Source organism: Phodopus roborovskii, unplaced genomic scaffold (assembly GCF_943737965.1).
Source record: "Phodopus roborovskii unplaced genomic scaffold, PHOROB, whole genome shotgun sequence".
NCBI classification, from domain to species: domain Eukaryota; kingdom Metazoa; phylum Chordata; class Mammalia; order Rodentia; family Cricetidae; genus Phodopus; species Phodopus roborovskii.
In genome coordinates this window covers 7030233-7054483 of record NW_026126407.1, presented here as the reverse complement: position 1 = coordinate 7054483, position 24251 = coordinate 7030233, and the positions used below count along the sequence as shown (strand labels likewise).

At 43.9% G+C, this 24251-nt stretch overlaps 1 protein-coding gene across 1 annotated transcript in view; it reads left to right on the top strand.

The window, feature by feature from the left end:
* The window catches only part of Pitpna (phosphatidylinositol transfer protein alpha), a 40834-nt gene extending 18826 nt beyond the window's left edge, over nt 1-22008 (top strand). Inside the window, exons 5-12 of the mRNA XM_051180045.1 lie at nt 2810-2817; nt 3775-3849; nt 5975-6058; nt 11265-11342; nt 11492-11602; nt 12255-12377; nt 18429-18497; nt 19485-22008. Coding sequence (XP_051036002.1) covers nt 2810-2817; nt 3775-3849; nt 5975-6058; nt 11265-11342; nt 11492-11602; nt 12255-12377; nt 18429-18473 — 524 coding nt within the window. The 3' untranslated portion in view covers nt 18474-18497; nt 19485-22008. The remainder of the gene's footprint in view (nt 1-2809; nt 2818-3774; nt 3850-5974; nt 6059-11264; nt 11343-11491; nt 11603-12254; nt 12378-18428; nt 18498-19484) is intronic.
* Nucleotides 22009-24251: the final 2243 nt, after the last annotated feature.

Sequence of the window (24251 nt, the reverse complement as noted above, 5' to 3'; positions counted from 1 at the left end):
GTTTGCGAGCTGTGCATGTTTGAAAGAAGGTCTTAAGTAACCCAGGCTCGTGTTATAGCTTAGGACTGGCCTTGAATTCCTGACCCTCCTTGCTTCACACCTTCCAAGTGCTTGAACACTAGGCATGCAGCACCATGGTGAGCTTGGACTCATGGTTTTGAAAATCAGTGCAAGAGCCAGGTGTGGTGGTACAGTCCTGTAATCCTAGCACCTGGGAAACACAGCTGGATGTCTGCAAGTCCAGCCCGATCTATGTAGAAAAGACTGTCTTAACCCCAGCCCCATCACATCTCCATCCCTGTAAATGCACCCCTAGAAGTTCAGATTAGGTTTGGGCATGTAATTCAGTGGTAAAGTGCTTACTCTAGCCCAAGGCCCTGGATTTGTTCTCCAGCACAGTAAATTAAGAAGGAAAAAAGACAGTGGAATGTGGCACAGGGTGTGTCTAGTATAGGGACAAAGGTGACTTTCCTTGATGTCTAATAGTCATGTTGAGCATGCGTTATAAACATCTTAGTCAGTTTGAGGCTGATGGAGCTTGGGTTTCTGGACATATAGCTTGTGCCAACTGAGATGCCACTGTCTGCTGTGGCATGCAGCTGGCATGGCAGTTGTCTACAGAGTAAATGTTACTTCACACATTGATCCTTGACAAAAGAAAGAAAAATAGAATTTCTAGATCCTGCATGAACAGAAATGGCAGTGGATGGGGAGGACCAGCTGTTTTCTTAGTAGCTGCCAACTTCTTAGTTGAATCCACTCGATACAGATGAACATGTTGACTTTTAGACCTGTTCATCTGAGTACTTCCTATTTTATAATACAAGATAGAACACATGAGGGGGCTTCTTTCTGATCCTCTCTGAAGGCTGACAGGACAGAGGTTACTCGTGCCAACATTACAGCTTGGCCTAAGTAATGTTAAGTTTGAGGAGAGGTAGATGTATGGAGCTACCCCACCCCCCTGCCTTTGGAATGGCTCCAGCCTTATTCTAGGAGAAATGAAAACAGATTTAGTATGCTCTGTCCATCATCAGATCTTTTCTGTTCTCTTTATTTTCATCTCTTTTCTCCTGAAGCTGATAGGTCTAGCTGATAAATGAAAATGGGAGGGGAGAAATATGTTTCCTTGTCTTTACTAAGTCAGGCTTTTAAAATACCACATTAAGAAACTGGACATGAGCTAGGCAGTGTTGGCACATGCCTTTAATTCTAGCACTTGGGAGGCAGAGACAGGCAGATCTCTGAGTTTGAGGCCAGCTGGACTGCTGAGTTAGTTCCAGGACAGACTTCAAAGCTACACAGAGAAACCCTGTCTCCAAAAACAAAACAAAACAAGACAAAAAAAAAGAAAAGAAACTGAACATGGTGGTTAATGGTTGTAACCCAGCATTCAGGAAGATGAGACAGAAGGATCACAACTTCAAGCAAGACCCCATCTCAAAAAAAAAAAAAAAAAAAAAAAAAAAACCTTTAAGACAAAATGCATTTTTAATCTTGTTGGGGAAACTCCATTTTCCTGTGTAGTTGGTGTGGATACAGAGACGTTTAGAAGGGAAGGGTGATTGGATAGGACTGGAGGAAGTTAGTCACTTGAATTGATACTAAAGGCCCAGAGCAGGGGCCTCACCCTCATGGGTTTAGAAATCTCAAACATCAAACTGCAGTTATAGTGAAATACAGAATATGAATCAAACTAGATACTGTTTGCTGATCAGGACGTTTTTCCTTGGGAATCTTCCATATAGAAATGAAATTAAAACTAGGATAACAATGTGATGGGGCAAACAGGCATCTTGGTTAGGGGAGCAGATTCTTTTGTCATACAGAGGCCAGACTAGGAGAAGGTGGGTGTCTTAGAGAATGTAGAGTCCAAATATGGTAGCTGATTGGAGAAGCTTAGTGGCCAGGGTCATCACTTCAGGCCAGCCTCTGTGACAGCATGACAGAGTCTCTGGCAGACTGGCGTCTTTGGATGCATATTCTTACCCGTTATTTTTGTTGTCCCCACATGACTTTCTCAAGGTGCTAATAGAGCAGTTTAACCCTACTTTAACCCTAATCTGGTGCTCCCAGATTAGGCTGTTTGTGCACACGTGACTTATAGACCTTATGCTGTCAGCTTCCCCATTCTATCGAAGCAATGTTAGTTTTACTTTTTTAGGTTTTTTTTTTTTTTTTTTTCTTTCTTTTTCTTTTTCTTTTTCTGGAGTGATGGAGTTTGTTGGCTGTCTGTGTACTCCAAAACAGCAATATGCATTACCAGAAATTTGGATAGCACACAGGGTAGAGTACAGAATGAACTAAGCTGTTGTACTGTTGTTGGGAGGAGATGCTGGGCTCTTCCCCAATGACATGGAAGCTGCAGTCATTTTCTCTGATAAATAATTGACCTGTGCTTTCCGAGGGATCCCATTACAGCGGCATGAGCGTAGAGCATGTGAGGTTTGGTTACAGTGTGAGGAAGGATGCCACCATCAAAAAGACAGCCTAGTTCAGAAGACCCTGTTCTGTGTTCCCCAGGGGTGGGGGTACCCAAGCGATTCTCTCATGGAGAGTGATTGGGCCTCAAGGCCTCAGCTGGTCAGAGACAATCCTAAGAAGCCCAAAGGGGTATCATCTTAAATCCAAGATTTGGTCTCTTGGGACTTTGAGTGAGTTTAGGGGAAGGAGGGGTTGATGTACTGAGGCTAGGGCCTAGAGGTCACTATGGAGGAAGCCATGGGGAATGGAGAAGTCTTTGTTCTTCTTCATCTGTTCATCATTATTAATCTTCTCTTTCTTTTTTCATGTCCTCACCTCGGAGCAGTTATTACAGTAAGTATTTCTGGCAGGGGAGGGGTAGGAGGGATTGGAGTTCTAAATGATTTACAAGAAAAGAAATAAAGGTGTACCTGCACTAGATGTTCTGCTGGTCTCTTGTTCCCCTCTGGTGATGTTGGGGCTGTCGAGGCTCAAGTGTTTCAGTCCTAATGAGGATCTTGCCAGTCAGTGCTTTAACTGCATTGGCTTGTGGTGGCTTTGCCAGGTAAGACCTGACTCTGGGTCTCAGAGGGACCATGGGGTTGTGTCTACCCAGGGCTGTACAGACTTTTCAGTTCAGCCAGCCTGGATGTGACATCCCTTTCCCATTGGGCATCTCTTGGCCCCATTGAACACTGACCATTGACCACATTGTGACATCACCAAGCTTGCTCTTCCAGAACCAGCCCCTTGACCCCAAGCTCTAGCTCTTCAGCATAATCCCTCAAATTCCTGTCCCTGCTGCAGGAACAAATCCCTGGCAGGGAACAGTGGGCTCTTTTTTCTCCCTTGTTAGCTCCTTTACTAAATGGCGTTTTAAACAGGTGTTACAATTTTTTAAAAAAGCACCAAGGGAGGGGGACAAAATTACAACAAAGGGCTTGATGCAGGGAAAGGAACTAGCATGAAGACTTTTCCTCAGCTAGGACACTTTGTGGGCTGCTGGTTACATTTACATCCTGGTTAAATACTGAATTCTAAATGTAGACAAGGGGGGCTTTTGTCTCACTGTGCTATAGCTCTGTGGCCTTGGCCAACTCACCTAAGATTTTTGAATATTGTCTGTCTTTGTAAACATAGGGTGAGCATATGTGTGAAGCAGACCTAGTCCTGGGGCCACAGGGATAACATTGAGGTGGCTGGTATCAAGCCAGCTCTCAACTCCAGGCTTGCATGATCCCCAGTAATGGGAGGTGGTGGTCTTCCAGCTCCAACCTTGTTGGTCACTAAGGTATTTGTTTCCTCTTCCAGAATGAGTACATGAAAGAAGACTTTCTGATTAAAATTGAAACCTGGCACAAGCCGGATCTTGGCACCCAAGAGAATGTGAGTATCACCTCTCAAGAGCCCCTGGTGGCTCTGGGCCCTTGGTGGATCTCTGGGGCTCTGCCCTATAGCCTCTCCTGCCCTGCCACAGGCTCCTCTGGGATTTCTCTTTTGCCTGGCTACGAAGGTTTCTCTAGATTGTCCTTCAATGCATTTCCTGTCATTGATTTGCAAAATGTCATCTCTAAGATTCTTTGATGGGTTTTCTTATAGAGCTGGGACTTGTCTAAAATGCAGTTTTGAATACCCAGAAAGAATGTCTTAAAAACATTGTAATTGGCGCCAGCACTTTAGTTCCAGCACTTGGGAATCAGAGGCAAGAGGATCTCTGTGAGTTCAAGGCCAGCCTGGTCTTCAAATTGAGTTCCAGGGCAGCTAAGGCTGTTAAACAGAGAAACCCTATTTTGAAAAACATTTTAAAAAAAAAAAAAAAAAAGGGAAGCTGGGTGCTGGGGGTACATGCCTTTAATCCCAGCACTCAGGAGGTAGAAGCCGGCCTGGGCTACTTTGTTTCTTGAAAAACAAAACAGAAAAGCTGAGGGAGCTGGGTGTGGTGGTACACACCAGCACTCTAGAGGAAGCAGCAGGTGGATCTCTGAATTGAGGTCAGTGTGGTCTACATACTAAGTTCCAGGATTGTCAGGGTTACAGAATGAGACTTTGTTCCAAAATGAAAACTAAAAAGAAACTGATGAAAATACTCGTGTATCTATTGATCATTGTAAAAAGCAGGATATTAAAGGGTTAGAACCAGTGGCTGGAAAGGTCATAGATCCTGGGAGAACCATTGCTCTGCTAAATGGACATAGTATTAAATGACCACTGGTATACCCATAGATCAGAGCATCTCTTAACCCTCTTCAGTGAGGAGCTTCTCTCAGCAGCTGCCAATTAACAGAGAGACCCCCAGCCAATCAGTGTGCAGAGAATAAGACTGTGAAGTGCTCAGCTCTAAAGGTCTCTAAAGGAGACCTTCACATTACATCCCTCCCTGCAAGCTTCAATGGTCTTTGCAGAAGAATGGATAAACAATGTGGTTGATAAAACAATGTTTTCCAGACACAGCAAAGTAATATGAACTCACATCAGTTTTAACAAGACCTGTGAAAACTTCTAGCCAGACAAAATCCCATCATAGAGGAAGATAGGCAAACTCCCATCGCTAGTCATGATGGTGGGTGCCTTTAATACCAGCCCGAAGGAAGCAGAGTCAGGCAGATCCCTGAATTTGAGGTCAGTGTGCTCTACATAGAGAGTTCCAAGACAGTCAGGATTACATGGACCTGGTCTCATGTCTCCAAAATAAATAAGTAGTAAAAAATAAAAATCCCTCCACTGAGGAGCTATTGCCATTTAATTGCTACTGAGAGGGGAGAGTGTGTTAGTCAGGGTTCTGTAGAGGAACAGCTTGCAGGCTGTGGTTCTGTTAGTCCAGCAATGGCTGCTTACCAAAGGAAGGTTTAAGCATCTAGTAGTTGTTCATTCCACAAGGCTGGATGTCTTAGCTGCTCTTCAGTGTCCATCAGAATCCTGAAGAAGTAGGCTCTAATGCCAGTGAAGGAACAGACTTTCACTCTCATTGCCAGCGAGAAAGTTAGGACAAACAGGCAAAGAGCAAGTGCTTCCTTCTTCTATGTCCTTCATATTGGTTGCCAGCAGAAGGTGTGGCCCAGATTAAAGGTCGATCTTCCCACTTCAGATTATTTAATTTAAAGAAAATCCCTCACAGGTGTACCCAGCCGTTTGGGAATTTTAGTTAATTCCAGATATAATCAAGTTGACAGCCAAGAATAGCCGTCACATAGTCAGTTGGGTTTTTTTTTTTTGTTTTGTTTTGTTTTGTTTTTGTTTTTTTTGAGACAGGGTTTCTTTGTGTAGTCTTGGCTATCCTAGAACTTGCTGTGTAGAATAGACTGGCTTCAAACTCACAGAGATCTTCCTGAGTGCTGCTTCCTGAGTACTGGGATTAAAGGTGTAAGTTTAACCCTTGTATAATTCTTTACTAGTAGGACTATCCCACCAGAGGTGTGGGAAAATCTGTTTCTAGCTGCCTGTTTCAGGTAAAGGATGCTTGTTGCTAACAAAACTGCACGTGCATAACAAGTGGTCTCCCATTTTCTTGTAGGTGCATAAACTGGAGCCTGAGACATGGAAACATGTGGAAGCTATATATATAGACATTGCTGACCGAAGCCAAGTACTTAGCAAGGTAGGGACTCCTTAAAAGACTTTGGGGTGCAGAAATGACTTATAAATGTTAAAGCAGGGAACCTTACCCAGCTTGATGCAGAAGGAATTTCTGGTATACATCATTTGTTTTATTGTTGTTACTGTTTTTATGGTACTACTGGTTGAGGCCCAGGGCCTCCCACATGCTAAAGAAACACTCTAGTACTCAATGACACGCCCAGCACTCTTTTTGTTTGTGTTTTTGTTTTCCTTTTTGAGACAGGGTCTCACTGTGTTGTCTTGGCAGACCTAGAACTCAGAGATTAACCTGCCTCTGCCTCCCAAGTGCTAGGATTAAAGTTGTGAACCACCTTACCTGGTAACAGGCTTATTTATTTATTTGACTGTTTGCTTGTTTTTAGTTTATCCAGGCAGGGTTTCTCTGTGTAGTCCTGACTATCCTGGAACTCATTCTGTAGACCAGGCTGGCCTTGAATTCATAGAGATATGTCTGCCTCTGCCTCCTGAGTGCTGGTATTAAAGGCAAGCACCACCACTACCCAGCTAACATTGGGTCTCACTAAGTTTCCTTACATGGCTATTTCTAAAGTCAGTGCTAAGAGTTCCCTGAGCCATGGGGCTGGAGAGATGGCTCAGGGCTTAAGAGCACTTACTGCTCTTGCAGAAGACCTGGGTTTGGCTGCTGTGGGCTCTCTCTCTCTCTCTCTCTCTCTCTCTCTCTCTCTCTCTCTCTCTCTCTCTCTCTCTCTCACACACACACACACACACACACACACACACTCATCACTCACTTTAAGTTTCCTGGTTCAGTGATTAAAGATACTTGCCACCAAGCTTAACAACCTGAGTTTGATCCCTGGTGGTAGAAGGAAAGAACTGACTTCCTCAAGTTGTCTCCTAACCTCCATGTGCGCACACTCAGATACACACCTATGATGAGGGGATCAGAGAACAGATGGGATGAGTCCTTCTCTTTGTGTAGACTCTAATTCAGGGCACCAGGCTTGTGTGGCAATACTTTTACATACTGGTCCTTAGTTTCACTTAGCATTATTGTATCTGTATAAAATACACATGTGAAATCAGAGTAGAGCTGTTTGAGTTTTCTCCCATAGTGGCTTCTAGAGATCAGACTCACTCAGGTCATCAGACTTGCTGGGCAAGAGCTTCTGTCCATTGAGCCATCTTTCCAGCCATGACTGAAATGTTTTTATTGGTGCATTCCCAAAGATGCATACCCAGTGTGGTGGTGCATGCCTAGAATCGTATTACTCAGAAGCTGAAGCAAGATGATTAGGTGTCCCAGGGCAGCTTGGGCTTATAGTGAGACTCTTTCAACAAACAAAACAATCTTTTTTATTGAAATACAGTATACACGGCAAAGTGAATACATCAAATACATGGTCAGATGAGTTTTCTCAAACTGAATATGTGAATATATTTCATAAATACTAGAATAATAAAAACTTTGGTTCTTTGAGTAATGTCTCATCTCTATTATGGGAGTGGAGAGAATATCAAAAAATAATAATGTTGACCAGATATGGTGTTGTAGGCCTTTTGTCCCAACACTTAGGAGTCAGAGACAGGTGGATTTCTGTGAGTTTGGGTCCAGTCTACTTACAGGACAACTAGGACTAAATAGAGAGACCCTGCCTCAAAACAAATCAAAACAAAAAAAAAACAAGGTCAAAGGCGGTGGTACACACCTTTAATCCCAGCACTCAGCAGCAGGCAGAGACAGATGGATCTCTGTGAGTTTGAGGCCAGCCTGGTCTACAGTTCGAGTTCCAGGACAGGCTTCAAAAACTACACAGAGAAACCCTGTCTTGAAGAAAATTTATTTCAGCTGAATGTGGTACTGCATGCCTTTAATCCCAGGTGGATCTCTAAAAACATGAGGCCAGTCTAGTCTATGTATATAGTTTTAGAGCAGCAATGACTCCATAGTGAGACCCTGTTATAAGTGTGTGTGTGTGTGTGTGTGTGTGTGTGTGTATTAAAAATCAATTTCCATTTAAAAGTAAAGAGGCTGGAGAGATGGCTCAGTGTATAACACACTTGTTCCCAGCATCCACATGGTGACTTACAGTCAGTCATCTGTAACTCCACTTTGAGGTGGTTTGACCTCTGTGGACAACAGACCACATACATGGTCCATACATTCATGCTGGCAAACACTCATACGTTTAAAAACGTCTGCAGTTCCTATGCATCACTTGGGACGGGGCAGAAGGAAGCTCATCCTTAGCTGTGTAGAGAGTCTGAAGCCAGTCTGGTTACATTGGGTCCTGCCTCTAAAACAAAATCCAAAATTAAAGGCCCAGGTGGGGAGTACATCTTTAATCCCAGCACTATGGAGGCAGAGGCAGATGGATCTATGTGAGTTGGAAGCCAGCCTGGTCTACAGAGTGAGTTCCAGAACAGCTAGAGCTACACAGAGAAACCCTGTCTTGAAAAAACAGAATAAACAAACAAATCTAAATGAGATAGATGAATGGATAGATAGATGGACAGATATTAGTAAAAGAAGCCTGCCTAGTGATACACAAGAGGATACATTCTAAACATTAGATACTTCAAGCTTCCAGTAATTACTTTTTACTTTTAAATTTATATTTGATCATTTACTTATTTACTCTTTGTGTGTATTAAGGATTGGCATCCATATACCACAGCAGGTGTGTGGAGGTCAGAGGCCAGCTTCTAGAGTCAATGCTCTGCTTCCCCTGAGTGATCCTACGATGAAACTTAGTTGGTTAGATTTGGCCACCAGCAAGCGCCTTTACCTGACACTCTATCTTAACACTTTTTGAAACTTTGATGAAGCAGAGTTAGTTATTAAAAAGAGATTTTTAACTACAGGGACTAAGAGAAAGATAGGCACTTGAGAAGAAAGTACATGCCTAAGTAAAGAGGTGTGAGCTTCTAGGAGTGTCAACATTGATACTGATTTTAGCTAGGTGTGGTGGTACATGCTTTTAATCCCAGCACTGGGGGAGCAGATGCAGGTGGATCTCTAAGTTTGAGGCCAGCCTGGTCTACAAAGCAAGTTCCAGGACAGCTAGGGCTGTTACATAGAGAAACCCTGTCTCGAAAAACAAAAACAATTAATTTTATTAAAACAAACCAGGAGATAAAGCTAGGAATTGTTAAGAATGATGACTAACGGTCCTCAGATCTGGCTGTGGTTTAGAATCATCTGAACAGATTTATGCGTTTACTTATTTATTGGAAACATTATTTCATGTAGTTCTGGTGTGCCTTGAATTCCCTATATAGTCAAGGATGGCCTTGAACTTCTCATCCCTCCACCCCCACATCCTAGGTGCTGGGATTATAGACACTTGCCACTGTGTCCAGCTACCTGACATGTTTAAAAAGAAAAATCACCAAGTGTGGTGACTCACGCTGCTAATCTCTGTGCTTAGAAGGCTGAGGCAGGAAGATTGCCACAAGTTCAAGATCATCTTGGGCTACAATATAAAAGGAAAACCCAGACTGTCAAGATGGCTCAGCAGGTGAATTCGCTGAGCCTAAGGACCTGAGTTTGGTCTCTGAGACCCACATAGTAAGAGGAAGAACCATGTCTTGAAGCTGTCCTTTGTCTTCCACACGTGAGCTGCCAAGTGTGTATGAGTGCAGGAGTGGACATACACGTGTGCACGCAGACACGTACATGTACATATATACAGTCGCAAATAAGTAAATGTAAAAAAATTAAGGATTAGAGAAGTGGCTCAGCAGTTAAGAGCACTGACTGCTCTTCTGTAGGATCCAGGTTCAATACCTAGTACCCACATGGCAGCTCACAACTGTCTGTAATCCAGTTCAGGGTACCAGACACCCATAGCAAAACACCAACACACATAAAATATAAACAATAAGAATTTAAGAAGTAAAAGGATAGATATGGCTCAGTGATTAAATGCGCCTGTTGCTCTTTCAGAGCACCTGTTATTCCAGCTCCGAAGGATCAAACATCCTCCTCCAGCCTCAAATGAAATTTTTTTCCAAGACGGTGTAACAGCCCTAGCTGTCCTGGAACTCTGCCTCCCTAGTACTGGGATCAAAGGCATGCCCCTTTACTACCCTGATGATAAAATTTAAAAAGAAAAATCCATGTTGTCCTCAACTGAAGACATTCTAAATCTCTGTGATTTAGATAGTATGGCTCAGAAATCTGTAGTTTGAGAATCTTCCCTAGTAATTTGGATGCTCACTTAAGTTGAAAAATCTCTGACACTTTAACACTGTGCTTGATCAGTGTACTGACACTTTGATACTGATAAAGTTGCAAACAAGCCTGGCAGAAAACATCACACAGGCCTTGACTTTGTGGCAAATTTAAACAGTCTGTCTAACTAGAGTTACTATTGCTGTGATGAAGTACCGTAACCAAAGCAACTTGGGGAGGAAAGGGTCTATTTGGTTTATGCTTCCATATCCCTCTTCATCTTCAAAGGAAGTTAGGACAGGAACCCAAACATAGCAGGAACCTGGAGTCAGGAGCTGATGCAGAGGCCTTGGAGGGCGCTGCCTACTGGCTTGTTCCTCATGGTTTGCTCAGCCACCAGCTCAGGATAACCCCACCCACCATGGACTGGGTCCTCCCCCATCAGTCACTAATCAAGAAAAGCCCTACAGTTTTGATCTTAGGAAGGTGTTTTCTTTTTCTCTTCCCTTTCTTTTCTTTTCCTTTTTTTTTTTTTTTTCCCCTGACACAGGGTTTCTCTGTGTACCCTTGACTGTCCTGGAACTCTCTCTCCCCGTGTAGACTACGCTAGCCTTGAACTCACCGAGATCTGCTTGCATCTGCCTCCCAATTGCTGGGTTTAAAGGCTTGTGCCACCACCACCAGGCCCAGAGGTATTTTCTTAATTGAGGTTCTCTCCTCTCAGATGACTTTAGCTTGGTCAAGTTAACATAAAACTATCCACAACTCAGTTCTATATCTTGTCTATAACATTTTTCCATACTTGAAGTATACCACCAACTTCAAGAATCACTAATGCTGGGCATGATATCAGAAGAAGGATGTCTGTTTTGAAGTCAGCTTGGTCTAATTCATTGGTGCAGGCCAGCCAGGGCTACATAGAGAAACCCTATCTCAAAGCAAACAAACCAAAAAAACTGGTATGAAATGGCTGTCTAATGAAAAATTTGCTCTTTCTTCATATTCGTCCTCCTTTTCTCCTTCACTTTCTCTCTTCCGCTATTCTTAGGACTACAAGGCAGAAGAAGACCCAGCAAAATTTAAATCTGTCAAAACAGGACGAGGACCTTTGGGCCCAAATTGGAAGGTACAGTTCCCACCCTTACCACCAGGGGGCCAGGCATGCTGTGGGTGGGTCCCTCCTCATGGAGGAGGGTGTGAGTAGGGTGAGTAGGGTTCTGGGGTTCCGACAGCCTGTCTAGTTACCAGCCTGCCTCTGGGTATTTTTTAATGCAGCAAGAACTTGTAAATCAGAAAGACTGCCCATATATGTGTGCATACAAACTGGTTACTGTCAAGTTCAAGTGGTGGGGCTTGCAGAACAAAGTGGAAAACTTTATACATAAGGTAAGTATGCAGGATGGAGCCTTTCCGTATGTCTGTGTCTCTGTGTTGGGGAAAGCAGTTTGGCCCAGTAGCAGTGACCTGTTGTTGGAATCTCTGGTTTGCTTTGCTATCCCTTCCTTTCCCTTGCACATACTGCCCTACAGTTTAATGCTGTCCATCACCACGTGTGACAAGGAAAAAAAACGAGGTGAAAAAAGGATTTGCTGTGGTTGAAGTATAAATAAAATGTTTCCTTTTTCTTGAAGCCAAAAGGCAAGAGGCACAGTGTTCTGAGTTACAGAACTGGACAGACCTAAGCTTTTTAATTCTCACATATATTAGAATCACACTTTTGAATCACTTCTCATATGCTGGCTAGTCATAACCTGGCGTTAGGGACCAGACACAGTAGGAAATGCAGCCATTGTTAGGGGCCTTGGCTTGGCCAGATCAGCCTGTCTTGGCAGTATTTGGTCAGCCATCCTTACTGCAACACTTACCTGCCAGAAACAGGAAGGCAGAGGTCATTGAGCTGTGTCTGATCCAGGTAAGGCAGCCAGCCATCACTCCTACCCTCTACCCTATTAAACTATGGGTGTTAGTGGATACCCTGGGAGGGACTGAGCAGGAGCTTTTACCTTTGGGGTTCTGACTCACTTCTCTCCTTTTATAGCAAGAGAAGCGTCTGTTTACAAACTTTCACAGGCAGCTGTTCTGTTGGCTTGATAAATGGGTTGATCTGACTATGGATGACATTCGGAGGATGGAAGAAGAGACAAAGAGACAGCTGGATGAGGTGAGTGGGACGCAGGGGACTCAGAAGGGTGGCTGTTAAGGAGACTGGTGTTTGGACACATCTAAGGACACCATGCTATCATGCTGTTGTTCGAAGGACAAGTCCAGCCCTCTTGTGGATAAACTTATTGCTAAGCACTATGGGAACTATAAGAAGAACAGCCTGTGCTCGCAAATACAGTGAGGCTGAGGTCTTGGCACAGCCGCAGAGACAAATATGGTAGTCTGCCTGATGCCAGTGAGTAATGCAGCCGCTGCAGTGATTCCTCAGTGTGGGGGATGGTGCTAGGCTGGGAACTTGAGGTGACCCTGGGGCCAGGCAGGCTAGGCTGTTCTGCCAATAGCAACCCGCAGCGAGGGCAGCCATAGCACATGCAGAAGCCCACTGCTCTGTGTGGTTATGAGCTCTTTTTGTAGCATGGAGGATATTTTTGTTTTTTGACTTTTGTTTAGGTGTTTTTGAGTTTGATATAGATCCCAGGAGGAGGGCAATGTGCTCTCTCGGAGCCTGAAGACCCAGCACTCTTGCCTCATTTAAGGAAGCATCCCCAAGAGACCCACTTAGAGGAGGTGCTCGGTGAAAAGCACCAGGCACTGGTTTCTGCGCTTGTGCATACTCTGTCCTGCAGCGTGAGAAGGCATCCTCAGCTGAGGCAGGGAAGACTGAGACCTAAGCACTGCCGTGACCTGTGGGTGACAGGATGAAAGCCCAGTGCTAGCTGGCTTAGGGTCACATGTGCTCTCTTAAGTCAGGGAGCCCCTGTTTCTTAGTGGCTACATCCATCGCTCTTGCATCGGCTTAATGTCCAGCAGAGGATGCACTGTCCAGCGGCCTCACCCAACTCTCTTGCCAGGCCTCAACTGAGGGCCTGGCTCAGGTGCTGTAGTACATGGGACACACGTCAGGACTTCCTGGTGCTGGTCTAGGGTTGAAGCTGGGCTTGGAAGCCCTTCTTTCTTCTAGAGTCTCCCAGGCTGGGAACTGTTTTTAACTTCTGTGATGACATTCTTCCTAGGCTGACTCAATCACTGGTAAGTGCTGTGCAAGTTGGTTCCTGCTCAAGGTGAATGCTCTGGTTATTCATTCAGCCACATATAAGAAGCAAGTTGCAGAATTTGGGGCACAGTCCCTGCTTCTTTTAAGAGTCCTCAGGAAGTTATAGACCTGAGTGGCTTTGCTGATTCTCTCTGAATGAGAGAGAGGCTTGAACCTTTTGGTCACCCTAGTCATGACCAAAACAACAACAATAAAAACAGTTAGCAAATGAAGCAGCAGAAAGATTTTAACTGGGATTTGACAGGGAATGTTCAGTCATCCCTGCCTGGCGTGGTCAGGATAAAGTAATTGGGTTTTGTGGAAGCATTTACTACTCTTTCTATGTTCTATGGAGATGCTAACATGGGTAAGGTTTGGGGTTTAATCCATAGCATCAATAAATAAATGAGCATATAAACAAGCAAGCAAATAAGTAAGAACTGTGCTCTAATCCTTAGAAGTCTGCAGGTGATCTCAGGGATCTGCCTTCCTCACACCTCAAACTTGGTAAATCCTCAGAGGTAGTGCCCACTCCTACTTGCAGTGGCCCTCCATTCTATAGAGGGTTGTGCCAACAGCTGAGATGCTCACTGCATTCCAGGGGAAGTGTGGATGCAAGCAACCTCTTTGGAATTAGAATTTTAAAATGAACTTGTAATGGAAGAGTAAAAGCCATCTCCGAGTCATTGTGGAACATGTTTTAAACTCTAGCGATTGTACAAGCCTTCGTGTGCTAATTTGAGCCCTAGCTTGTTTTTCTCTCATCTAAATTTATTTGTTGGGCTGGGATATGGCTTCGTGGTAAAGCACTTGTCTAGTAGGCACAAGACTGGATTTGATTTCCAATACCATTTACACAAAGCTTTTATAAGAATTTTTTTAAAGACAGGGTCTGTAGCTCAGGCTGGCCTCAAACTCCCCACCCACCTACCCAAGACAGGGTTTCTCTAGGTAGCCATGGCTGTGTTGGAGCTTGCTCTGTAGACCAGGCTGGCCTTCAACTTAGAGATCTGCCTGCCTCTGCCTCCCAAGTGCTGGGATTAGAGGTGTGAACCACCACCATACTTCTGTATTTTTAAATTATTTGCTTATAATAGTCTTTTCAAGTTCATTTGTTTTTAATTTTTAAAGATGAATTTTTCTTTTGCATTTTACTTATTTACTTGCTGTATTTATCTATGTAGGTTCATACATGCCCTGAAACTTGTGGGGACAACTTTGGGTACTCAGTTCTCCTCTCGGCAAGTGGCTTCTGGGAGGCGGACCTGGGCTTTCAGGCTTGTGGCTGATGCTTTGCCTGCTCAACCACTTTGTGTGGGCCCTGCTAATTTCTTAACTTTAGGTATTTACTGTTCACTTCTGCCATGGGAGATTTTGCTCGATTACCAATCACATACTCTTCCTTTTCATTCTTCAGTGTCATGAAATTTGGTTGACTCGTTATTTAGTGCTTATGACTTTATCACTCTTTCCCAAATAAACCCCATATTCTACTCTAACTTTTTTCCTTCATTCCTCCCTTCCTTATTTCTTTCTTTTCTTTTTGAGGCATTGTTTTACTATGTAGCCCAGGCTGGCCTGGAACTGTTGTAAAGTAAGCTGGCCTTGAGCTCACAGATTATTCTACATCAGGCCCGTTTTGTCCCTACCTGAGGTCCCAGCGTGCCCGCAGAATGGAGGCTTTAGCTGGGGCAGGAAATGCAGGGGGTACTTGGCTTCAAGAGCAGCAAGAGTGAGTATCAAGTCCTAAGGATTCTCTGTGTGACCCCATGACACTCCCATCTATGGGGTAGTCTGCAACTTCCAGATGCAGAGTCACTAGGAAGTCTGTGGCATCAACTGGTCGGCTACTTCTTGGCTCTGGGCCCTCAGGGACACTTTAGGAGTCAGTGTCCCTCGCTCTGAGTGTCCCTATCTTTTATCTCTTCTGTAGTCTCTGTTGTGGTTTCTTCATGCTCCTCTCTCTCTCTCTCTCTCTCTCTCTCTCTCTCTCTTTAAGTTTTAAAATTTTATTTATGTGCATTGGTGTGAGATTGTCAGATTCCCCTGAAACTGGAGTTACAGACTATTGTGAACTACCATGTAGGTACTGGGAATTGAACCTGGGTCCTCTGGAAGAGCAGCTGGTGCTCTTAACTGCCAAGCCATTTCCTCAGCCCTCCGTCTCTTATTTTCTTCTTTCTAAAGTAATATTGCTATCATTGTAGTAGGAATTGGAAGAGAAATAGAGATAAAAGCAGGTGGTATTCAGTCTGTTGTGTCATAATTAATTACAAATTTTTAGTAAGAATTATAAGCTAGGTGATGGTGACACACATCTTTAGTCCTAGCACTTAGGAGGCAGAGGCAAGCAGATCTTAAATTACAAAAACCTCAACCTCCATTTATTTGTTTTATATGTGTATGTATACACATGTGTATGGAGATCAGAAGACATCATTTAGGAATCCTTTCTGTTCTTCTAGCATGTGAAGTTAGTTTTTAGGGGTTACAGTTACCACTGTTATAAGTCTGGTCCTTTCTAGCCGTGACATGGACACACACACAGTATATATTTTAAAAAGCTGCAGTGGCAAGCTCTCATCTTAATTTCCTCTGACCTTACAGACAGATATGCATCTCAGACCACACTGCCTAGAGTGCCAGCCAGTGTTTTTGTTTTGTTTTTATTTAATTTTTTTCTTTTTTTGAGACAGGGTTTCTCTGTGTAGCTTTGAAGCCTGTCCTGGAACTCACTCTGTAGACCAGGCTGGCTGTGAACTCACACATATCGACCTGTCTCTGCCTTCTAAATGCTGAGATTAAAGGTGTATACCACCACTGCTCTGCCACACAGCCACTGTATTAATATAAAACACAATAGTAGCTTTATTTTTAAATACAATTTAACTTCTCAGGACTATTGTGATATTTAAGTGTCAAACAAAAACTGAAGCCAAAGAGAGGCATGGTGACACATGCCTGTAGTCCTGACATTTGGGAAGGTGAAGGCTGAAAGATGAGAAGGTAAAGGTCATTCTGAGTTTGAGGCCAACATGAGACCCTGCTTCAGAAACCCAAAATAATAATAAAACTCTGAGTTGAGAGACAGGGTTATGAAAAACCATTGCAGTCATCTGAGGTCCCAGGCCTCAAATTCCCGATGGTGCTTGATTTATAGACATGCACCATCATTGGTTTCACATAGGGAGTTCTAGATCCACCAGGGTTACGAGTAGGAGCCTGTTTCAAAAAAACAAAACAAACAAATAAATAAGTAAATAAAGACACTGAACAGAGGCAGCTAGATCTTTGTGAATTGGAGGCCAGCCTGGATTACAAAGCAAGTTCTAGGACAGCCAGGGCTGTTACACAGAAAAACCCTGTCTCGGAAAATAAATAAGTAAATAAAACAAGGCAAAATAAAACCCTTCATATTATATATGTTTCAAGGAACAGGAAATAAGCATTCTTAGGACATTTTACTACAAGCCTAAAACAATGAGACAGTAAGTTATTTCAGTAGCACCCCTGTCCCTTGGCAGGAAGGGAAGTGGCCACATTCTTTGATAGAAAGTTGCATCTTTTTTTTTTTTTTTTTTAAGAAATCTTTTTAGATTGATTTATTTTATGTTTATGAGAGTTTTGCCTGCATGTATGTATGTGCACCACAAGTATACCTGGTACCTATTGAAACCAAAGGAGTAATCTAGGTCCCATAGGACTGGAGTTAGGGTTGCAAGTTGCCATGTTACAAGTTTCTGGAAATCGAACCCAGGTCCTCTGCCAAGAGCAACAAGTACTCTTAACTGCTAAGCCAACTCTAGCACCAAGAAGCGCTGTTGTCTTAATAGGAACAGAAGCAGGTGATCTAAGGTCAGTATTTGGAACTCAATAAAAATGGAAGGAGAAATCCACTCCTGAAAGTTGTCCTCTGACATCTACATGTGTACCATGGCATGCGCTTGCCCAACTCCCCATCCTCACATATCCACAAAATAATTTTAATTTTAAAAATTAATAGGCTTTGGGGGCTACTTTCTCAGTTCACTAACCCACTGTCAATCTTGAGACTTTTCCTTTCTTAATAAGCAGTCTAGGGGCCAGAGATATGTATGGTTCAGTGGTTTAGGGCACTTGTTGCTATTGCAGAGGACTGAGGTTCGAGTCTCATCACCCACATGGCAGTTTAGGGCCCTCTGTAACAAGACCCAACATTCTCTTCTGCCCTCTATAGCCACCAGATACACATAAGCAGACAAAATACTTATGCACTTAAAATAACAATAAGTAATCTATTTCTATTTTATACCTGAACTTAAAGGGCATGCTTTTTCTCTCCATTTCCTCCTGGCATGCTAGGATCTTCACATAGCATTTTTTTTTTTTAACTTAAACTTCACTAAAATTGTCCTTGAGCTTCAAAAATAAAAACAAATAAAAATTAAGAATTAAGTCTGCAGGGAGGTTGTGGCACATGCCCTTAATCCCACAACTCAGGAGGCAGAGGTAGGCGGATGTCTGTGAGTTGGAGACCAGCCTGGCCTGCAAGAGCTCATTTCTGGACAGCCCCTAAAGCCACAGAGAAACCCTGTCTCGAAAAACAAACAAACAAAAAAGTAAATAAATAAAAGCAGAAAGAAAATAGGTCCTGGCTTATCCTTAGTGAATTTTAAGTTGTGGAGGATGGTCAGACCTGTGACAGAACTATAAATGGTATGGCTGGGGTATGATTTATGCAAACTAATATTTCTGTTTGTTTGCTTTTCAAGACAGGGTTTTTCTGTGTAACAGCTCTGGCTGTCCTAGAACTTGCTCCAAAAACCAGGCTGGCCTTGAACTTACAGAGGTCCCTCTGCCTCCCAAGTTCTGGGATCTAAGGCGTATTACCTAGCTTCTCTTCTTATTTTTACTTTGTGCACACATGCAAATGTTCTGTCCTATCTATTGGCAGGACTGAGAAGTCAGGGTACATTTATGGTGGGGTTCCATAAGCAACAAAAGCTTTCAGTTTCTTTCTGCTTTTTTCTGTTCTAGATGAGACAAAAGGACCCAGTGAAAGGAATGACAGCAGATGACTAATGCCACCCCACCCCTTTCTGCACTGTATGTACTGAATTTCTTTTTCACTGTAGAATGAGGAACTCCATTCCTCATCCTTTACTCTAATAATGGTGATGACTGTTAAAGACTGAACTCCTGTGTCTCCATGGAAAGGAGTCATGGCTCTTAGCTTTCGGGGCATGTTTTATAATGACCCATGCAGATGGACATGGGAAGGTTGGCGACAGTGGAGTGGTGTGCAGTGGCAGTTCCTTGCCACTAATCACTCTTTTCCACTTGTGACTTGAGCTGGCATGCCGGGTCACTTCCTGTGCTCGTGCCAGCATCAAGTCTAGTTCCCTAACACTGGTATTCCCTACCCTTCTCTTGGAAAACTGGCTGGACAGCTTTAGCATTTACTTCCACATTTGATACCCTCTTGGTACTAATATACTAAGTAGCACTGTCTTCAACAAAGGCAACATCTTCCAGATGCTGGAAAACTTTTTACCAGGTCATAGGGCCAAGATGGGGTGTCCCTTGTTTTACCTGTCATTCTTCCCCAAGGCCCATCCTCCGTTAGATCCCAATGCTGACTCTTCTCCAATGTGCCTGTATACTTCACGACACATTCTACAGCACAGAATGGAACGCCTTGCTCTGGCCCACTTAGACTGTGAGGAAATTATTTGCTCAAAGACTGAGCATACTCTAGCACCAAGAGACTAAGGAAACCTAGGGCCTTTTTTGCTCTCTGGCTGTTCCATGGTTTTTTTCTTCCAGTGTTGAGGATCAAACCTGGGCAGTGTGCATTCCACACAGGCACTGTCTATCCCCAGCCTAACCCATGTTCTTAAGCAGCTTCTGGGAGATGGAAGGGAAGGATTAAGAAGATGCCTGTTATGCAGTCACTACCAGGGTCTTAGTCCCCTCTCTTCCCAGGGCCTCCACCAGTTGGCATCCTTCCTCCTGCAGTTCCTCCACTCATGATTTATTGTATGCTTCTGATTTCCCTTGTTGCTTCCTTAACGTTTTCTATTTCTTTTCTAGTTTTGCAAGACAGTGGTCAACAGGAAGGCCCAGCAGCTCCACCCTCCTGAGTGGCAGGCCGTCTTTGGATGCAGCCTTTCTGTGCTCATTCTTCAGGCAACTTTCAATCCCCTACTGTAGCTATTTCTAGATGCCCTTTAACATTGTGAACAAATAGACCGTCTGGTATTACAAAGCCTGTGTGTGCGGGAGCCTGATCCTCTAAGATATATGGTGTAAGCTGCTGTATTTACAGCTCACCCCTCTCCCCATTGTGTCCTGACCCATTTCTGTATCTCCCCCTTTATTTCCAAGTGACATTTTTAGTCTTTCAAATTAGCTGCCTTTTGTGATGTGATTATTTAAGCTCACTTACTTCACTTACTTCAGCCTGAGCTATTTTGCTTCCTGGGCAGATCTTTGGCAATGTTGAGTATTCACTTGGGGAGAGAGGAGGAGTTAAAAATACAGAGATACCTGTCCCCAGTTCCACACAGTAGGAATGTGGCTTCATAACCCTGACCTCTTCTCATAGTAATCTCTTGTTCAAGTGCTCTAAGCACCAAGAAAGTACCCAAGGCCCAGCCAGTCTAAGGAAATTTAGCAAATAATAAATAACCCCTACTCAAGTCATTGTATCTCTGGTTAATCTTGGCTTAGATTATCTTGGCTTCTCAGTCCTCCTGTTGCCCACTCTGTCTGAATCTCTTTGCAGAGCCTACAAGAAACCCATCATTTCCACCTGGAGAGTTGTCTAGTGTGGGCTGTAGATGCCGATCAGACCCTGAGCTCTGTATGTCCATGCTCCTCTCCCCTGCTGGACTGGTGCTGCCACTCAGCAATAATCCTATGTCTGTGCTTTTGTAGGTCCCTGTCCTCTTTGAGGCTGGTTAGGATGCAAGAGTCCTGGTCTCTTCATGCTGCACAAAACAAGCATGCCAAAAGCTTTTTTCCCTAGCAAAACACGTCCCTTCCTGTTTCTAATCACTGGAAAGGAGTTTGCAGATCTAGAACTCAGCCCATACTGTCCCATGCTGAGTTCTGTACTGGACAATCAAAGGCAAGCAGTGACTGTAGCCTAGAACTCTTTCCACTGTAAGCTGGAGAATCCCGGGCTCCAGGGAGTGGAAGCTGCTGAGCACCTCCTAGTTTTTCTAGATTGGCAGAAACTGAGTATGCCTTCATGGAGGGAGAATGTGAGCTACATGTGTCACCTGACATTTCCCAAGCCTTGTTTAGTCAGCCAGCCCATGCTAGCCTGGGTATCTGTTAGAGAGACCAAGTCTCTTTTAGGGAGGAAGAGATAAGATGGAGTCATTGATGCTTGTTTTTGTTGGTTTGTTTGCCTTACTCATTTCTAAGTGCAATAAGGGAGTGTCTCACAGTACTGTACCTGTGAGATTCTGATTGGATACCTACCCGTGGTCTTCTTGGAGCAAGGGTGGACAGATTTGGGCTCCTCAGAATGGTTAGCTCTGATCTTCATTGAGTTCTTTTGAGACCAGGAGATTTCCTGCTATAGAAACCTCCTCTGTATTAGTCTCCTCATTTTGTGGAGTCTTTAGAAACAAACTCGGGACTGTTCTGTGGCTCTCTAATCCTAGGATCAAACCCTTGGATGGTGATCAGCATCTCAGCTGCTAGTAGTATGGGAAAGTTGGAGAAGAGGCATTCCTAATGGAGAGAAATATAAATGTTCACCTACAAGTTCCGTATTACTTGTCAATCATATTTGTGCTTAAAGATTTTCCTTCATTAATTAGGTTGAAGTTCAGAAGTGAGTTATCTTGAGGGAAACTCATACTCTAAGCAGACACTTGTTATGTGGCGTGAGGTCAGATGTTGGTCTCCTTCAGCACTTCTTTGAGATTCACACATATCAGTCACATCAGCTCAGTTCGGGCTTGCTCCTATATGCCTTTGCTCTAGCTCCTCCTGCCTCGCCACCTGTTGCCCATATATGAAAGCACCCAAATGTTACGAACAAGAATTTCCTGAGACTAGTCTGGATTTAGGGCTCCTGCTCACATAAGCAAACACAAAAGAGGGATGTTCTTCATTTGTCCCATCCTCATGGATGGTGTTGCTGCTGGGCAAGTGTTGGCTTTTAAATATCCCCTTTCCTTACCTGCCCCCCAGATCGACTCTCATTCAGAGGGCTCAAGACTGGTGATAATCCCTGAGGGTGTCATGCCCCTTAAGACTGGCTGTGCTCATTAGACTTCCAGGGTCCTACAGCAAACTAAAAGCAGCAATGCCTCTGCACAAGGCCTGCTGACCTTCTTCCTTGTGGAGAGGCATTGGGGAAGGATAGGACTGGGTCACTGTTGTGGGCATGTGTATATCCAAGTTCTCCTTTTCCAGTCCCCACCGGGACCCTGACTTGCTTGGGGTTGTTCTTAGTGCTGCTTCTTTTACAAACCACACTTTGTAGAACTGACTAGAATACCATGTTGATTTAATGTGAGTTTGTGCCTTTTTGTCTCAATCTTCCAATACAGGTATATTGGGGGAAAAAAGCAGTCTAATAAAATCCTAGACAGAGTTTTTGGAGTCCAGCTTATTAGTGATGCTCCTATGTCTGTTTTCCAATTTAGATATCCTTAAAGCTCCTACTGATGTCTTCCCAGTTTACCAGGGCAGGGTTATGAAAAGATACAGCAGTGTCTCTGGAAATTTATTTTATGTAAATAAAGTATTCCTTGTCCAAAAAAAAAATCACATCCATTTGGGCTGGGGGAATAGCTTAGTGGTAGTACTTACCTAACAGACATGGAAAAGGTCACATTAAAATACTCTCTTGTCAGTTCAATTTACTTATGCAACAATGCACATCTCAGTCATTTTTGCTTTGTCTCTTTTAGTCTACTAAGCAACACATTTTATTTGTTTACTTATTTATTTACTTACTTTTTAAGACAGGGTTTCTCTGTGTAGCCCTGACTTTCCTGGAACTCACTTTGTAGACCAGGCTGGCCTCACCGAGATCCTCCTGCCTCTGCCTCCCCAGTGCTGGGATTAAAGGTGTGCATCACCAGCTCACTATTCTTTTTTCTTTTTTTCCTTTTTTAAGCTGTGGACAGTTTATTAGATTGAGAGGGAAAACAGCAGGGCAGGCAAACTGTAAATCTTGGCAACTGTTTGAAGACTAACCCTTTTGTGAGCAGCCCCATGGTGAAGAGGTTGGGTAGGAAGAGAGAAAGAACCCAAAGCATCAGGAAAAGCATGCCTGAGCTTTGGAAAAGGAAAAAATAATTACCCTTTAGAGGCTGGAGAGATGGCTTGCAGTTGAGAGCATATACTGCTCTTTCAGAGGACCTGAGTTTATTTCCCAGCACCTGCATCACAGTTTACGACTGCCTGTGACTCCAGCTCCAGATGCTTCCAATCTTGATGGGCACCTGCACTCCTGTCCACCGCCCCCCCCCCATCCCCACAGTTAAAATAAAAATCTTGTTTAAAGGGTGGCCATGGTGCCATAGGGCTTTGATCCCAGCATTGCAGAGGCAGGTGGATCTCTGTATTTGAGTCAGCCTGCTCTAAAGAGAATACTAGACCGATTTACTCACTTCACTGGACAACAGTCCCAAGACTGCTGTTTTGTTTTTAATTTTACTTTTCTTTAAGAGTAATGTGTACCACGGGCATGCCTCGTACCCAGAGAAATCAAAAGGATCTTGGATCCCTTGGAACTGGATTAGGATGGTTATGAGCCGCTATGTGGGTGAGGAGAACCAAACCCAGGTCCTCTGGAGTGCTCTGAGCCCTCTCCAGCCCTTATATTTTAATTACTGTGTTTATGGCTGCATGTAGAAGTCAGAGGACAACTTAGAGTGATTGTCTCCATTCAGGTGTTAAGACTTGGTAGCAGAGGCTGCCCCCGCCCCCTCCCCCTCAGTTTTGAGAAAGGATCACATCACAGCACTGATGTCCTGTAACTCTTTAAGGCAGCTCAAGGTGACCTCAAACTTGTAGTAATCATCCTACCTCAGTGTCCTGGAATTAGATACACACCACTACACCTTGTTCCAGAATATACATTTAAAATAGCAGGATGCTTGTGGGCTCCTGAGACTGGGCATCACTGAGCAGTTGGTACTACAGGTGTGACCCACCATGTGGTATTAAAAAGCAGAATTTTTATTTATTTATTGGTTTTTCGAGACAGGGTTTTTCTGAATTGTTTTGGAACCTCTCTTGGAACTAGCTCTGTAGACCAGGCTGCCCTCTGCCTCCCAAATGCTGGGATGAAAGGCATGTGCCACCAATGCCCGGCCAAAAGCAGGATCTTTAAACGAGACTTGCCTGTGTGTGAATCTCATGATAAAACAACTCGGAAAACAATGCCTCTGCCTTCAAGGAATTAAGAATCAAAGACCAAAAAATAAATCGAAGTGAGTCCGGCAAAGTAAATAATCATGATCAGTCGAATAAATACACACCAAATAGGAGCCACGACTTGTTTTTCATTTTCTGAGTCCGGGAACCCGAGAATGTGCTTTGTATTCAGCAAAACTAGGTTCGAGGTTGGCATAGTGTTGCACTCATGTAATCTCGACTCTGAGGTGGGAGGTCGGCTTGGTCTGCATAACAATCTCCAAAACATAACAGCGAGACTGCTTTGGGGAAATAAAACCAATGATCAGCGAGTCACTTAAAAGAACGCAAGTGCTCTGTGACCCCTATGAGAGTGCCAATGAACGGTGCTGGGTGAGGAGGGCCAAGCGGCTGGACACACCCCGCGCTCTGCGTGACGGTCGCGAGCCAGCCCGAGGGCGCGCGCCACAG